The sequence below is a fragment of the Cibotium barometz genome, chromosome 20, assembly GCF_041138505.1.
Source record: "Cibotium barometz isolate CiBa-2024 chromosome 20, ASM4113850v1, whole genome shotgun sequence".
NCBI classification, from domain to species: Eukaryota; Viridiplantae; Streptophyta; class Polypodiopsida; order Cyatheales; family Cibotiaceae; genus Cibotium; species Cibotium barometz.
The window spans coordinates 30206233-30223099 of record NC_141065.1 but is presented as its reverse complement, the minus strand read 5'-3'; the positions used below and the strand labels follow the sequence as shown (position 1 = coordinate 30223099).

The 16867-nt window shown below is 44.0% G+C and overlaps 1 protein-coding gene across 2 annotated transcripts in view; it reads left to right on the top strand.

Annotated features, from left to right (window-relative positions):
- LOC147627774 (uncharacterized) overlaps nucleotides 1-16867 on the top strand; it is a 96835-nt gene that overhangs the window by 47976 nt on the left and 31992 nt on the right. The window contains exons 5-7 of one of the 2 annotated variants that reach the window (XM_086814739.1): nucleotides 2633-2640; nucleotides 2733-2804; nucleotides 2907-3077. In XM_086814739.1, the coding sequence (XP_086670865.1) occupies nucleotides 2633-2640; nucleotides 2733-2804; nucleotides 2907-3077 (251 nt within the window). The remainder of the gene's footprint in view (nucleotides 1-2632; nucleotides 2641-2732; nucleotides 2805-2906; nucleotides 3078-16867) is intronic. The other variant, XM_086814737.1, reaches the window with a different exon arrangement.

Sequence of the window (16867 nt, the reverse complement as noted above, 5' to 3'; positions counted from 1 at the left end):
GGAATCACAGGTCCAACCCATGGAGCTATGGAGGATGGAATCTCTCCATGGTTGAGGAGGAAGAAGAAGAGAGAAAAGAGAGAGCAAGTTGGGCACAACACAAGGTGATCGTATTATGAGTGAGAATGAGATATGAATGAACCACCAAGTACAATACCCTTTTATAGGCATTAAATCCAGCTTTTGACTCTAACTAAGAGGTTAATCACACCTAGAGTGATCACACCAAGTTGGCTATAAACCTATTGAACGGTATTTTGGTGTATTTCTAACAAGTAGTTGATTTGGGGATTTTAAAAAATGTGAGCTATAGAGACCAATAGAAGAAACACTGCATTGAAGAAATTCAATGGCTCCAACTTTCCTACGTGGCAGACAAAGATCAAGCTTCTCTTGATGAGGGATGGAGTGTGGAATGTGGACAAGGGCATTGAAAAGAAATCTGCAGCAGATCAAGGTACCGAGAAGTTTCGTGTTCAGCAAGAGAGGACTAACGAAGCCCTTGAACGCATTGGACTTATGTCTCGCAGACAGCCTCATACATTATGTGGACTTTGACAAATCAGCCAAGGAGGTATGGGACAAGTTAGAGAATTAACAATTCAAAGGTATTTCTCAAGCAAAAAGTTCTTTAATATGAAAATGAATGAGAGTAATACCCTAAGAGAACATTTGAGCAACATAGGTTCTATTTTTCAGCAACTTGCTAGCCTAAAAGCAGACGTTTATGAAGATGACATGAAGGGAGTTGTTCTATCTAGTAATATAAGGGGCTTCAATTTTTTTTGAAAACCCTAACTAATGATGGCCGGAAAAATGGCCTATGATGAGATGGTTGCAATGCTCATAGATGAAGACCGCCACACCAAAGAGCAAGCTGAAGGTGCACTTGAATCAAACAAGGCCATGCTCTCAAAATTTGAAGGTAAGAAGGAAGGCAAGACATTCAGGTGTAAAAGCTCAAATTCAATTTCCAATCATTCCTTCATCGATGTACCTATGGGATTTCACACTTTGTGCTGGTCCACATTTGGGTGATTGACTTGGGCGATTGAGGTGAACCCTTCGTGGCTGCGCAAAAGGTTCCAATTTGGCTTCTAACTAAACTTGCCCTTGAGTCGGCTTGTGTCTGGAGCTATGTCCGCAGTTGCACTCACATCTGTGATGCATTTGGCATCCCCTCATGCTAAACTTGGGGCTTAGAGGAACATGATTCACCTTCCAACCAGGTCCAATTGTAGGCTTAACTCGGTCTTTTTCTTGCTTTTCTTCCTCTGATGGAGCTAGCTCTGCTACATCCTCAAGGGACACTAGTCTTGGTAGTTGAAACTGGAATGCTCCGCATCCTTCTTGGAAATGAACTTTGAATCTGGGCTCCCATGAGTCTGGGCTATTGGTATTGCCACTAACTCAGGGTTTTACTAGCTTTTTGAGACCAAATCCTGTGCTTGTGTTGGCTCGACACACTTTGATGTGATCATGTGCTCTTGGCTTTGCTCTGGCTCAAACTCTTGGACAACTTTGGGTTCTTGAAGCTTTTGGTGGACTTGTGAGGAATCCACTCCTTGGACAACATTCTGTGCAACTATCGGGGAAATTCCCTTATGCTGAGTCTCAACCACTGGTGCACTTACTACTGCTGCAGGTTTGAACTTTGCTTTTGCCTTTGCCATAAGTAATGTGAAGTCTTCATTGCATCTCTGTAAAGTCAATTGCCAGTCCTCCCAGGCCTTGTGTTCTTCCTCTTTCCCTTTTTTTCTTTGAGGTTATTCACACACCAACCCACCTTGGAGCAGTTCCTTTCCCTGCCCCCTTGCAAAGACACATTTTGCATGTAGGAAGCCTGAATCAAATTGGCACCTGCCTAGGCGCTTTGACTGGTTTACTGACTCACCCACAATTGCGTTCTTCATATTCTTGAATGTATTGGGCTTCACGTTCTTTGAATTCCTGACAGTACTGTTCCTTTAGAACTGCAAGTTCTTACCGTTACTGCTCCTCCCAAAGATCAAGTTCTTGTTAGTACCAATCAAATACAGAATCCATGAAGAGCAAAACACTGACTTTCCTTTCTAGACCTAGCAAACTGCATGCAAGATTCCCACATGTGAAAACTAGCGCATGGATCTGCTGCAAACCCTATGCAAAGACGCATGCAAACTAATGCGATGACTATGGGAAAACCCCAACCCACCCTCTATGCAAGGCGCCTTGGGATGTACCTAACACAAGGACTTATGTGGGCTGACCCAATGATTTGATACCACTGTGCTAGAGATCTCCTGTGACGTACCCCTTGGGGGCTTTGACTCGACGACCAACTAACTCGTGAAGTGCTGTATTGCTCCATATAATTTCCGAGGGTACTTCTAGACTTGTAGGCATCTGAGGAGACATGCTCGAGGGACAATGTCAAAAGCTTTGCGGAAGTCCACAAAGGAGTATAAATCTGGTATTTGTGTGATGAGAGAGAAAGAAAGTTATATAAACATCTATTGAAGAACCCAAGGGTCTATGAGACCATATGAGAGAGAGAGAGAGAGAGAGAGAGAGAGAGAGAGAGAGAGAGCTTATACTAATGCTTCTGTTTCTGGAATGTTGGGGTGGTCTTTTATTCCTTTCAATCTTCAAGTGCTCAAGGTACTTCCGTCATGTTGTGCTGCCCAAAATGCCTCAAAAATATTCATTACTTTCTTATACATTTTCCTTCAGACTGAAATTTGTAAATTTAGTGTACATATTTTACCAGGTTTAAGCTTACAATAGAGACCATTCATGTTGCTGATAATGGGAGCTCATCAAACGTGAGTAGACTCTCACAAGTTTGTTCTGCGCAGTTATCTAAGGTTTTTTTAAAACTATTGTAGATTGTTATGTTTGAGAGCTTCAAATTTTGTTTTAACTAGGTGCATAATTTGGATGCTGAATCACTAGCTCTACGCAAAGTGGAAGTGCTGGATATAGCTTCGACCACCAGGGATTACTGGAGTTACATGCTTGCTGGAGGATCCTTGGTTGACCTATCTACATTTCGATCGAGAAAGACGGAACGTGGGCCCTTGTTACCGGGGTGGCAGGTGCATTCTTTTTAGCAGCACTCCTGCCTTTTTTTTTTCAATCAAAGGCTTATACCAAAATTAAGTATAATGAGAGGTCATCTGTGTCTATTGGACTTATTTTTATGAGGCTTTGGAACTTAACCCCAAGATGTTATTGTATCGTCTTTCCACGAGGTTAGCATGTTAAGTCCTCCCGATTATGGCTGTCATGTGCATGCCCAGACATGGCAGCATGTGGAAATGCCTTCTAGCTACAGCAGGTATTTGGGCAAGGTATGAGGCTGGATATGGGCAGCAGGAGTCGCGTTTGGTGCAGCCGGACGCAAGGACAAACATGGCAGACAGCCAATGGGTGTGGACAGCCATGTGTGGATTTAGGGGCTGTGGACCAGATCGATAAGAAGGCACCCCTGTGTGCGTTTTTGGGCTGTGGGTACAGGCCGCCCAAAGGACAGCCCGACGCTCAGGTGTGGACCCCCTTTGGACAACCTTTTAGGATTTGTTTTGGGGATGCATGCAAAAGGGTCAGGTGTCTGACCAAATCTGCCAAACGACTAGTAGGCGTGAACCCTATATAAAGGGTGCTCGAGCCCTCATTCATGACATCTCATGTCACGTGCACACCTTTGTGCTAGGGTGCCACGTCGCCATTCTAGCTAATCAATGCACTTAGGACTCATTTTCTGAGCCCTTATCAAGAGACATGTCGCCAGGCACCATTTAGGTCTAGGGTCGAGTCAATGTCATCATGACATTTTTGGTCACCTACAAGCAGTAGTACTCCTCAGTCACGGGCAGACATGTGAATTCTGTGGGGGAAAACCCTAATTCCAGGTCGGTCTCAGTTTGGACAGAAAACAGTCCATCTTCTGTACTCATTCTCTTGCAGCAATCCAAGCAAATACTCTCTTCAGAGGGGGGACCCCATCGGGTGTGCTATGTATGCTATCTGCTTCTCCCTATCTCTCTTCCATAAGTCAGCAAATTAACACGCCTTAATCACAATTAAGAGCTTCTGCTATGCCTCATATAACATTGGTGTCAGAGCTTAGGCTTTGACTGAAGGCGGTGCTGAATTTTTTCTGTGGATGGTTTACATTGCTTCAGGCAAGAACCTGTAGGAGCTACCCACAAAGGTCTTTGTGGATGGTTTACTTTTCTTTGGGCAAGAACCGATGGTTTATTGTGCTCCTGGCAAGAACCTCTAAGAGCAGCCCACTTGAAGCATAGTGGATGGTCTTATTGCACTCCGGTAGACTTGTTGAGCCTCCCACTACGGATACCTTGGAAGAGCAACCGACCTCGAAAGATCACTCCACCATGGAGAGAGCACCCCAGATTCCCCAAGTTCATATTCCTCAAGTTCCTACCTCTACCCCTAGCACTCCTACCATGGATCCTGTTATGGCCACTCTTGCACTCCATTGCTCAACAAAACATGGCTACCCAGGAAATCTTAGCCCAATAAGCTAAGGGCACCCTGGCTTTTTTGCAACATTTGTTGCATCCTTGTGAAGATTCGGAGGAAGGTAAGCATCAAAGGCCGATGGAAGTGGAAGACTGTAGAAGGCGAACAATGTTGCCAAGAACACGAAGCACAAAGGGTGTATGTGAGGGCCCGTCAACAAGCCGCCTAGGACTGACATCATCAAGAGCTCACAGCCATCCTTGAAGAAGCCTGGCCACCATCAACATGATCATGTAAGATGGATGCCAATGCTTTACTTTCTTGTTTGCATCAGTTTTCTTCATGTATGATGGTAAGATGGATGCTAATGCTTTACTTTCTTGTTTGCATCAGTTTTCTTCATATTTTATGATTGTACATAGGTTCGTTCAAGATGAAGGTATGCTCACATTCATACACACATCATCGGTGATGCCAGTTTATGGTGGCATGATTGGTTTGGTAAACAGAATGAATTTTCCGACGATGTTACCTATATGGTCTGATCTCAAGTAGGGGTTGAAAGCGTACCTCTTACCTCGTATTTGGACCGATTGGAGGATGAGTTCTGGGTACTCAAACAGAATTCCTAGCCCGTCCTTAGAGTCATCCAGTTAGTTCTTCAGTTACAAAAGACTGATGAGGAACTGTTAGGCGATTTCTTATATGGGATAGACCGGAAAATCCAGGGGGATGCCTGAAATCTCTCATCTAAGGATCTTGTATCCGCTATGCAGATTGCTCATAACATGGAGATGAAGTACAACGATGCAAACTCAAGACTACTCAAGGGTCCGTGACCAAACCTACTCCCATTGAAAGTAATAAGGCACAAAATCAGGGGTTTTGCGAGACTCAATCCAAGTCTGAAAGAGTGAGTGGTTCCAAGTCCAAGGTGGTTTAACCACAATTGACCCCTGATCAGAAAGCAAGTCATGACATTTTAGGAGGGGAATTGTCCGCTACATGAGTGCGGCACTACCTTGAAGAACACCGGTGCTTCTTCTATCATACTTTGGGGCATCCCAAGCATGAGTGCATTAAGATGCAACCTACTCCCACTAGTACACCCACCTCTAGTGCTTAAGTTGTTGAGCAGTCTCCTCTTCTAGAGGATGATACTCCACTAGTGATTCCATGAATCAAAATGATTAGAGTTTCACCCATGACGAGGAGTCATCCGAGCTCCTCACGTATCATGGTCTTATACAAGATTGGCAAGTCCTAGTCTTGTTTGATTAGAGGATGTTATCTTCAAGTGAGTTGCGTAACAAACCCACTTAATAAGGTTGACTCTAGTTGTCACTATTTGGGCATTCTCTGCGCTTCAGGCTTATGGACGAGTTCCATAAGATGGACTGGCATGGTGGTGGACTTGTTGTCCACATCAAGAGCCAGTAGGTTGGTTATGTAGGTTGGGGATATTGACCCGTGTCCATATCCAGAAATAGGGTACCATGGGTTACTAGCTAAATGAAATGGGAAACTGTTCCATGGTGTCATGTGCACAGTGGGTATCTACCATGTGCTATACGCATGCAAGACTAGTTTCGAGGCTTGGGGAAGCTTGGAACTAGGCAGGCTGATTGACGAGCTGAGTTAGGGAAATACTAACGGGCGGGCACCCAAGTATGGACGGGCGGGCGGCCAAGTGTGGACGCCCGATGACCGGCCAAGAGCCTATAAAAGGGTGGCCAAGGTTAGTTATTGGAGATAGAGAGTCTCGCGAGTTTGTGAGAGCTCTATGGTCTTGGAGCCTGGATCTAGTGCAGACATGCACCTGCTTTACGCAGCCGAGGCCGGCAGCAATCTCGAGGCCCGCGAGGGCAGCTTCGTGGCGGTATGGGACGTCACGAGGAGGAGATTGGTCGGTACGTCAACCTAGTTAGCTCAGCTCGTGCCTCGGTGGGGACAGCCAAGACTGTGGGCTTGCCCACGGCTGTCATGGTTGGGAGGTGAGTCAGGCCTGCACCCCCTTGCTTGTTTGTTTGTTCGTTTGTTTGCAGGATTCGAGTTTCGAACCAAGATCGATCACGAGGGGATCCGTGGGGATTTGACAGTGGTATCAGAGCATACCTCGTGAACGAGCAAGTCGGTAGGTAGAGAAGAAGAGGTCGAAGAACGGTATGTGTTAAAAAACTTGCTGTTTTTTCTGTGCATACTGCAGTTTTCAGATTTTGTATGTGTTTTCCTTCATCAAAGAAACCCATGTTGTTGATGGGAGATGGTAGTGTAGTAGGGTTGCTTGCTTTGCAAGGAAGAGAGGGAGTTTTGTGCAGTCGCATGAGAGAAAACAGAAAAAAAAAGAAAAAAGCATGATGCTTTTCGTAGCTTTTTGGCGAATGAGAGAGAGAGAGAAGAGAAGGGTTGAAACGTGGTGGCGTGCTGGACATCGTGCTAGAGTTCGTGTTGGCGCCATGTTTGTGGGCAGCGTTGTGGCGGGCGAGTACATAGTCGGCCAAGAAAGCACATTCGCACACGTTTGTGTGCAAGCCTTGTGCGCAGGCGGACTTGTACGCAGGCAGGGAAGCAGGCGGCCAGGCCTGCATGACCAGGCGGCCAGGCCTGCCAATCAAGTCGGCCAGGCCTGCGTAGCCAGCCAGGCAACGCCCAGGCCAGGCAGCGCCCAGGCTAGGTCTTGCGTAGCCAGCCAGGTGTGGCTAGGCGTACTCGAGGGTGGCGCAGCCTACCTATGCGCACTCAGGCGCCGGCAAGAAGGGCAGCGCAGGTTGACGTCAGCGCCAGCAGCACACGCCGCCAGTTAATCCTGGAGAAAAAAAAAAACAAAGGTGAAAGCACACGTTTTTTTTGGGCTTTCTCTTTTTGGAGTTTAAATTTTTTATTTTTATTTTTTTAAAATTTTTTTAAAAGAACCCCCCCTCTCCAAAGTTTCAAAGGTTTCAAGATGTTTATTTTTTTTTTAAAGACAATAGAATATATATATCCATATATATATATATATATATTCATATATATATATATATATTTATTCATGAAAAAGAAAAACACAAAAGCTAAGCATAGCTTTTCGAGATTTTTTTTTTTGGCTTTTGGGAAACCTTTATAAACCCCTCTAGTGGGCTTCTTGCTACACATCTCTCGAGTTCTCAAGTTCTCAAGTTTTCAAGCTCTCAAGCTCTCGAGTTCGCTTGCACTTTCATTGTGCAAAGATCGAATTTTCTCTCCACGTACCCTCTTCGCGATGTCGACCCAAGAATCAGAGTTGGAGCCCCTCGTGGAACGCGAAGGCTTGCCGGATACGGAAGGCACTGATGCCGATCTTTTTGACGAGTTTGTGTCAAAATCAGATTTCCAAGAGTTCAAAGTAGCTCTCGAAGCTTCTTCGACGGAACGTCAGGCACAAATCGCAGCCCAGATGCAAGCTTTGCAGAACTCCATCGCTCTATTGACCACTATCCTCTCTACTTTCTCGGGAATGGATACCTTGGCTTCTCCTTTAGGCCCCAATATTACTCCGGAACCGTTCGGGGGCGAGCAAAAGCAGAGAACCAAGGAGATCGTGGACACTTGGCTACATAAGTGGCAAGTTCACTTTCAGTTTCATCCATATGATGATGGAAAGAAGATACAGTTAGCAGCATGTTTCCTGTCCGGCAAAGCTTTAAACTGAACCCTAAGCCAACGACTTGGGCACAATTTGAAGATATATTCAAGAAAGAATTCCTCAAGAAAGAGGATGACTATGATGTTGTTGCCCGGTTTTCAGCTTTGACCATGACCTCGCAGCACCTCACTTATGAGGTCTACCTCCAGAAATTTCGTGACTTGCAGAGATGAAAGCTACAAAGATGGATCCCACTACTCTTTTGGGGTTTTTCGTAGCTGGTTTACCCGACTCGTACCGATTACAGGTTAAAAATAACAAATGTAAAACATTGGACGAGGCCATTCATTCAGCTCGTATCTATGATGATACGATGGTCTCTTCCAAGTCAAAACCCGTTACCGAGCAGGGGAACAAGCATAAAAGAAAGTTCTCCGCACCTATGGCTAACACGATTGGAGGCAAGTCTTCGGACCAACCTTTGAAGAATTCAAGTTCGACACCAGCGAAGAAGAAACGACTCCTTAGGGCTCTGAAGCTCAAGAAGGAAGGACGATGTTTTATCTGCAAAGAAAAAGGACATATGCGTAACGAGTGCCCAAAGCAAAAGGGTACCAAGTCAAATGCAGGACCCAAGTCAAAGGCAGCTAACCAGTTGTCTTTGACAGGTACGTCAATTACTGTACTTTCTCGCCCTAGTACTTGTTCTGATTGTCTGTTCAATTCTAAGGTATTTGGCATGCATGATCTTCTCCGAGTTTATGGAGAAGTGAATGGCCATAAAATTCACATTCTTTTAGACCCTGGCAGTTCGCATAACTTTGTTAACTACAAACTTGTGCAGAAATTGAGTCTTGACACGACACTCAGCGACCATACCTATGAGGTACGTCTACCTGCGGGAAGACAAGTTTGGGATCGCAAGGTCGAGATGCTTCCAATCCAGATTCAGGACTACAAAGATACTTTGGAATGCTATGTCATGCATCTGGAAAATGTAGACTTGTTATTAGGGATTGAGTGGTTTAAGACTCTTGACGTCCAGATAGATTGGTCTAGTCATATTTTTTCTTTTCAGCATAGGGACACCAAGTATAGTATTTTAGGTGATTGTATTCATTCCTCGCAGGGACCTCTTGTAAATACTATTGATTTTGGAAATATAATGGATTCTTCTTTGTACACCGCTTTCTATTGTGTCTTGATTCCACTTTCTTCTTTTCTCATCCCTTCCATGGATGTGAATGAATTAAGTGTGTTTGAAAGCAAAGAATTACAGAAGATACTTGATTCGTTTCAAGATGTATTTCCTAAGGAATTGCCATCGGGTTTACCACCTGAACGGGCAGTAGATCATCGTATTGACTTGATCCCTGGTGCTCATCCTGTGAGTATTCCACCTTATAGGATGAGCCAAGCTGAGGAAGATGAGTTGGCTAAACAACTCGAAGATTATTTGAGGATGGGTCAGATCCGTCCAAGTAAATCACCTTGGGGTGCACCTGTGTTGGTTAGGAGAAAGAAGGACAATACTTGGAGAATGTGTATAGATTACAAAAGATTGAACAAGCTGACAATTAAGAACCGTTATCCTCTCCCTAGATCAGATGACCTAATTGACCGGTTAGCAGGAGCGAAATATTTCACGAAGATAGATTTACGTACTGGCTATCACCAGATACGTATTCATGAAAGGCATGTCGAAAGAACCGCCTTTCGGACTAGGTATGGCCATTACGAGTTTCTCGTATTACCTTTTGGGTTAACCAATGCTCCAGTCACTTCCAGCAAATGATGAACGATCTTTTTCGTGAACATTTGGAAAAATTTGTGGTGGTGTTCCTGGATGATATTTTGATATATAGCCGTACTCTTGAGGATCATGTCAGACACCTCATGATTGTCTTATCTATTTTGAGACAGAATCGACTATATGCTAAATTGAGTAAATGTGAGTTCTTTATGACCGACATCATTTACTTGGGACACAAGATCACTAGAGATGGATTGAGCATTGACTATGACCGAGTTCAGAAGGTTTTAGACTGGCCTATACCACGAACAGTGAAATAACTTCGTTCTTTTCTCGGTTTTGTTGTTTTTCTTCGGAAATCTGTACGGAAGTACTCTCAGCTCACACTACCGATGACCGACTTATTGAAAGGTCGTGGACGTAAGTCCAATCAGCCTATCACTTGGAATAACGATTTGGATATGGCCTTCAGACTCTTGAAAGATAAAGTTAAGGAAGCACCTATCTTAGCATTACCTGATCCTAGTCGGCCTTATGTTCTTGAAACTGATGCCAGTGACTATGCTATCGGGATTGCTTTATTTCAAGATGGTAGACCGGTTGCTTTTGAAAGTAAAAAGCTAGACGACACTCAATCTTGTTGGCCAACCCTTGAGAAGAAGCTTTATGCTGTGATTCATGCTCTCAAGGTTTGGAGACATTATTTATATGGCTCCAAGTTTGTGGTATTGACTGATCATCAGTCATCAAGATGCGGATGATTTGAGAGGTAGGAAAGCTCGTTGGGCAGAGTTAATGCAAGATTTTGATTTTGAGATCCGTTATCAGAAAGGGTCCATGAATAATATTGCAGATGCGCTTAGTCGGATTAGAGAGGTGAATACTTTGTCGTTCACCGAGATTTCTACTGACTTATTTCAGTCATTGAGAGGCCTTTGCAGGACTGATAGTTATTTTGGTCCATTTTGGCAGAAGATCCAGGACGGGAGCTCATTGATTGACCAAGACTCGGTGACTGTGCCGTCTACTGTTCAGGCTGCAGGAGGTCAGTGGATGATTCGGAATGGTTTACTATTCCGTAATGACAAAATTTGTGTACCACAGATCCCGGACATTAGGTCCAAGATTCTGAGGGAGTGTCACGACGCCCCTTCTGCTGGACACCCTGGGGTACACAGGACACTATCATTAGTGAAACACACTTTTTATTGGCCGAAGATGAAAGGGTATGTAGAAGATTATGTTCTCAAGTGTCAGATTTGTCAGGCAAATAAAGCTGAACGCTTTAGACAGGCTGGGTTGTTGCATCCTTTGCAAATCCCAGGTAATAAATGGGAAAGTATTTCCATGGATTTTATTACCGGATTGCCAAGAACACATCAAGGCCACGATTCTATTTGGGTTGTGGTAGATCGCTTGACAAAGATGGCTAGATTTTTACCGACCCGGAAGACTATTACAGCTACGCAATTAGCTCGGCAGTTTATCGAGCAATTGTTTAGACTGTATGGGTTACCGCAGGACATAGTCAGTGATAGGGACTCTAAGTTTACGAGTGAATTTTGGAAACTTGTTTTTGAGAAGTTGGAAACAACTTTGAATTTGAGTTCCTCAGATCATCCTCAATCTGATGGCTAGACTGAAAGAGTGAACTAGATTTTGGAGGATATGCTTCGAGCATATGTATCCAAAAGACAGAGTTCATGGGAGGATTATCTTCCTATGTTAGAATTTGCATATAACAGTACTAAGCATACGAGTACAGGGTTTAGTCCTTTCATGCTTATGTATGGTTTTCAACCTAGATCACCTGTTACAGTAGGATTCTCCGGACTTCAGCATGATGCAGCACGTAATTTTTTTGCAAGATATGCAGGAAATGTTACAAGTTGTGAAGGAATCTATTAGAAGTGCTCAAGACCGAGACAGGTTTTATTCTAATAGACATCGTTCACCTAGAGAGTTCTCTGAAGGAACGATGGTGTATTTGCGAGTTCCGAAAGATTCCGAGACTTTACGGACAGGTAGATCTCCGAAATTATCCCCTAGATACTGTGGACCATTTCGTGTTACCCGACGGATTGGTTCAGTTGCATATGAATTGGATTTGCCTTCTCATGTGAAAGTTCATCCTGTATTTCATGTCAGTAGACTTAAGGAAGTACTGGGTGAAGCAGATCAGTTAGTTACTCCTCAAGAAATTATAGATGTCCAGGACATGACATTTGTTCCGCACGAACCTGAAAAGATTCTTGGCTTTCGTGAACGAAGATTGCGTCATACGCTTATCACGGAATACAAGATCAAGTGGAAGGATCGTGTTGAGGAGGACGCTACATGGGAGACATTGACTTCTCTTCAGAGAGATTACCCTGGCTTTTTAGTGAGCTCAGGAGTGAGCTCTTAGAGGAAGGGGAGTATGTCATGTGCACAGTGGGTATCTACCGTGTGCTATACGCATGCAAGACTAGTTTCGAGGCTTGGGGAAGCTTGGAACTAGGCAGGCTGATTGACGAGCTGAGTTAGGGAAATACTAACGGGCGGCCACCCAAGTATGGACGGGCGGGCGGCCAAGTGTGGACGCCCGATGACCGGCCAAGAGCCTATAAAAGGGTGGCCAAGGTTAGTTATTGGAGATAGAGAGTCTCGCGAGTTTGTGAGAGCTCTATGGTCTTGGAGCCTGGATCTAGTGCAGACGTGCACCTGCTTTACGCAGCCGAGGCCGGAGCAATCTCGAGGCCCGCGAGGGCAGCTTCGTGGCGGTATGGGACGTCACGAGGAGGAGATTGGTCGGTACGTCAACCTAGTTAGCTCAGCTCGTGCCTCGGTGGGGACAGCCAAGACTGTGGGCTTGCCCACGGCTGTCATGGTTGGGAGGTGAGTCAGGCCTGCACCCCCTTGCTTGTTTGTTTGTTCGTTTGTTTGCAGGATTCGAGTTTCGAACCAAGATTGATCACGAGGGGATCCGTGAGGATTTGACACATGGTGCATTCTATGCGTGTAAGGTTTTGAACCTGTTTTCGCATGAACTGTTTTGTTGCATGCGTAAATTGTGTGTGTAGTTCATGAGTTGGGGACGCCCTTTTTGTGAACCGTGTGAGTGAAACTGTCTTCTGACCCCGCTTTTGGGATGTAAACACGTGGTAATTATATTACTTTACTCTATGTTGCTCATTTTATGAGCAAATGGCAAATTTTTCTGTTTTGAAGGTCCACACTTTATTAAAGTTCGGCAGGCGGACAATTCATAAAGAGGTTGGACCGGATTCCACTCCCGATCGGCCAGGCACATATTTAGGCGTCCTTTTCTGCATGTTGTAAGCTTTGGGCGGCCTCCCACATGTCAAGAGGAGGGATGGTTTAGACGGGTGGCCCAATAGGCATCCTCCACTCATCCTCTACATGTTGGGAAACTTTATCTTTCCTCTCTCTTCTCTCTCTAGAAGTGGGCGCGAACAATATGGGGGCTTCTCTTTTCATTTTTGAACACACACACACACACACTTATGGAAAAGCTGATTTTCTTCTTTTTCACGATTCCCATAGCCATGAAAGCTTAAGAAATCTTATCTTCTACTTATATAGTCTCCATATGATCACCAATTTGTAAAATCCCTCTTTTATTCATGAATATGGAGCCTTCTAAGTATTCTATCATCCCTAAATTTTTGAAACCCTAATTTACAAAAATGCTAATTTTGTTAAAAATCCTAATTTCAAAAACCCTAATTTTGGGGCAACCATAGTACATTTATAGCCCTCTGCTTTGGGCATCTTTTGCATCCAAAAGCCCCAATTTTGGAGTCTGAATACCTGTTGAAAATCCTAATTTACAAAAACCCTAGTTTCAGTCGGAAGTGGAAATGGACCCCTGGAAGCGTGGACATCATCAACCATACGATGGTTGTACTCAAAGGCAAGAAGCAGAATTGCGGTAAGAGCTCATTTAATCTCTCTTTCACTTACTCACGATCCGAATACTAGTCATTATGGTCCTATGTCTTGGTCTTGGCACACACAATATTTGTGTATGGATGCCAACGGAGCATAGTTGCATTTGATTAGCTACGAGGGATCGAGGAGTGAGATTGAGAAATCAAATGAAAGCTATGGAAGCAATCAAGCGCATCAACAATCATGTTTGGGATGTTGTTTTCATTTGCATGAATGCCTATGGACAGTTTGGCATGTGAATGCCCGTGAAGCTTGTAACAGGAACCTTAATAATACAATCTATTACAAGTTCATTTTGTTGTGGCATTTTCAACTTGTTTAATTGTGTTAATTGCTCAAGTGTAAGACAAAATTGTGCTCAACCCCGAACGGGGGAGTATCATTGGTTAATGCCTAGGATCTTCTCTCTTCTTACGAGGAAGACGATCCAAAATCTTGCAAACACTAGCATTTCGCATTGTTAGACAATACAGCAAGCTAGACAGGTACCATGCGGGATATAAGTGCAAGAGAATATATGTGGAGCATGGAGAAGAGAATGTACACAGTGATGCTCATATGCATAAACAAGATATGGCTGAAAATATCTCTCGTGTATTTCATGATGGCAAAGTGCATGGTGGACAGACGTCCCATGCTAGAGAGGAAGACAATGTAACATATGTACATTTGGGATAGCCGTCCCGTGGCAAGGAGAAGGCTTTGGAGAAGAGAATGTACATAGTGATGCTCATATGCATAAACAAGATATGGTTGAAAATGTCTCTCATGCATTTCATGTTGGCAAAGTGCATGGTGGACAGTTGTCCCATGCTAGAGAGGAAGACAATGTAACATATGTACATTTGGGACAGCCGTCCCGTGGCAAGGAGAAGGCTTTGGAGGAAACTAGACATGATGCTATGCAGGCCGAAATTGCAACTCTCAAGAAGTAACTATGTGAAATGCAAGGCCAACTCAAAAGCATGCATGAAGGTTCACAAACTAAGAATGTATCTCATATATCAAGGCAGCCCGCCTTTGTGAATGATGCATTAGAAAATGTTGCATTGGAATTGGGAGTGCAGCCAAGAGATATGGCCATCTCTTATCTTATGGGACAAGGTGATGTAATCACAGGTAAACAAGGTGGGCTTGTGTTCAAAAAGCCACCTAATGTAAGTCGGCCTTCTCTTGTGGCATCAAAGTTGAAATCGGTTGTGTATAGGAAAAGAGAAGAGGTGTCTGAAACATCTCATTGTGCCTCTACCACACAGGCCACGTCCTCTCGTAGACCTCCTCCTATACCACTTGAAAACCTTTCCAAAGAGCATATGCATAAATGAGCCCCTCTAAGTATGGAGCATGAACGATATGTGCCTACTTTGGATACAGGGAAGCGGCCAGCCATGGCACATGAAGAAGAAACCCACTGCCATAGAAAGAAAGCCAAAGAATTTGATGTGGGTGACAAGCATGTAAAATTTGAGGTTTATCATGGGGAGTATGATTCGGGTAAAGCGTTATCTTTCATCTCCCAGCTTGAAATTGCATTTCATGAAGCCAACTATTCTAAGAGTTCAAAACTCAGACATGTGGGAATGTACATGAAGGGCACCGCTACACATTGGTGGTTGGTCGAGAAACTTGCAGGCAATACCATTGCTACATGGACTGAATTTAAAGAGAAGTTTTATGAGCAGTTTTTGCCTCCAAATTTTGTCAAAGACATATGCTGGAAATGGGACAGGTTGGAACAAAAAGCAGGGCAATCTATTTCCTCTTATGTCTCAAAGTTTTGGGAGGTGCTAATGGAAGTATGTCCCTTCATGAAGATAAATGAAGAGGAAGTTTGAATCAAGATTGCAACCCATCTTCCAACGAGGGCTGCAAATTTATCCCAATCAATCTTTTTGCCAACTTATAAACTCCGTTTTGGCTTCGTAAGAGCTAAATGTTAAATGGGTGCAATCTAGGATTGATGTGAGGTTGGGAAAGAGCAAGGACAAGGCTGGTCCTTTTGTTCAAAGGAGTGGACAGCCACCAAGAAGAGATTTTGGAAATGCAAAAGGTGAGCATAAGGCTGAAAATTCTGGTTTTAAGGATACTAAAGGCATGCATAAGGCCTAAGATGCAAAGGAGAAGAAGCAACCACCCAAAAAGAGCACTTTTGGGTTATCTCCGCTACAAAAAATGCAATATATGCATGAAGGGAAATGCTTTAGATGTGGCAGTAGAGACCACATTTCTCCTCAATGCCCAAACAAGAGAATGAAAGAAAAAGAGCCCAAACGACGTATAAACATGATACATGATGTGCATGATAATACGGGCCATGCAAGCATGGATAGAATGGTATGCAAAGCATGGGGGCAACTTTAAGACCAGCCCGCCTTATTCATGTTTGATGATTGCTCTATTGACAACTTCATTTCCACTCATATGGCTGCCACCTTGGGGATTGAAGTAGGTGAAATGGGACCCGAAATAAATGCATGTTCAGTCTTTATTGAGAAGGATGTGAAGGTCACTCCTCTCATTGGAAAGTTGAGAATACACATCCAAAGCTATCTCGACCACGAGTACTTTCTCATTGTGCCTCTTAGTGGATGTAATGTGTTACTTGGAAAACCATGGCATGCACTCCTTGAGCCCACCAAAACTACAAAACCAACAAGATCTCTTTTATATACAAAGGTAGAGAGCATTGTATAGATGCTGGTGTGTCGAGTGACACTATACCCGTTGTATCTCATGTACAAATCAATAAAGTAATGAAAAAGAGTGTTTGTTCGTACTTGGTTTTTGATGTGATGAAGTGGAACATTTTTATGTACGTATGGATACCCTTACACATGATAGGCTGAATTTTTAAAGTGAGTTTAAGGATTGTTATGTCGACTCTCTTCCGGATGGTATGCCTCCCATTCGACTAGAAGACCACCGTATTGAATTAGTGCCAGGAAGTTCATCGCCAAATAGGCCAACATTTCGTGTGAGTGCTTTCCAGAAAGAGGAGATCATGAAATAGGTTAGGGAGCTATTAGAGAAGGGCTTAGTGCGGCCAATCTCATCGCTATTACGCTAACCCGTTCTCCTTCTGCAAAGGA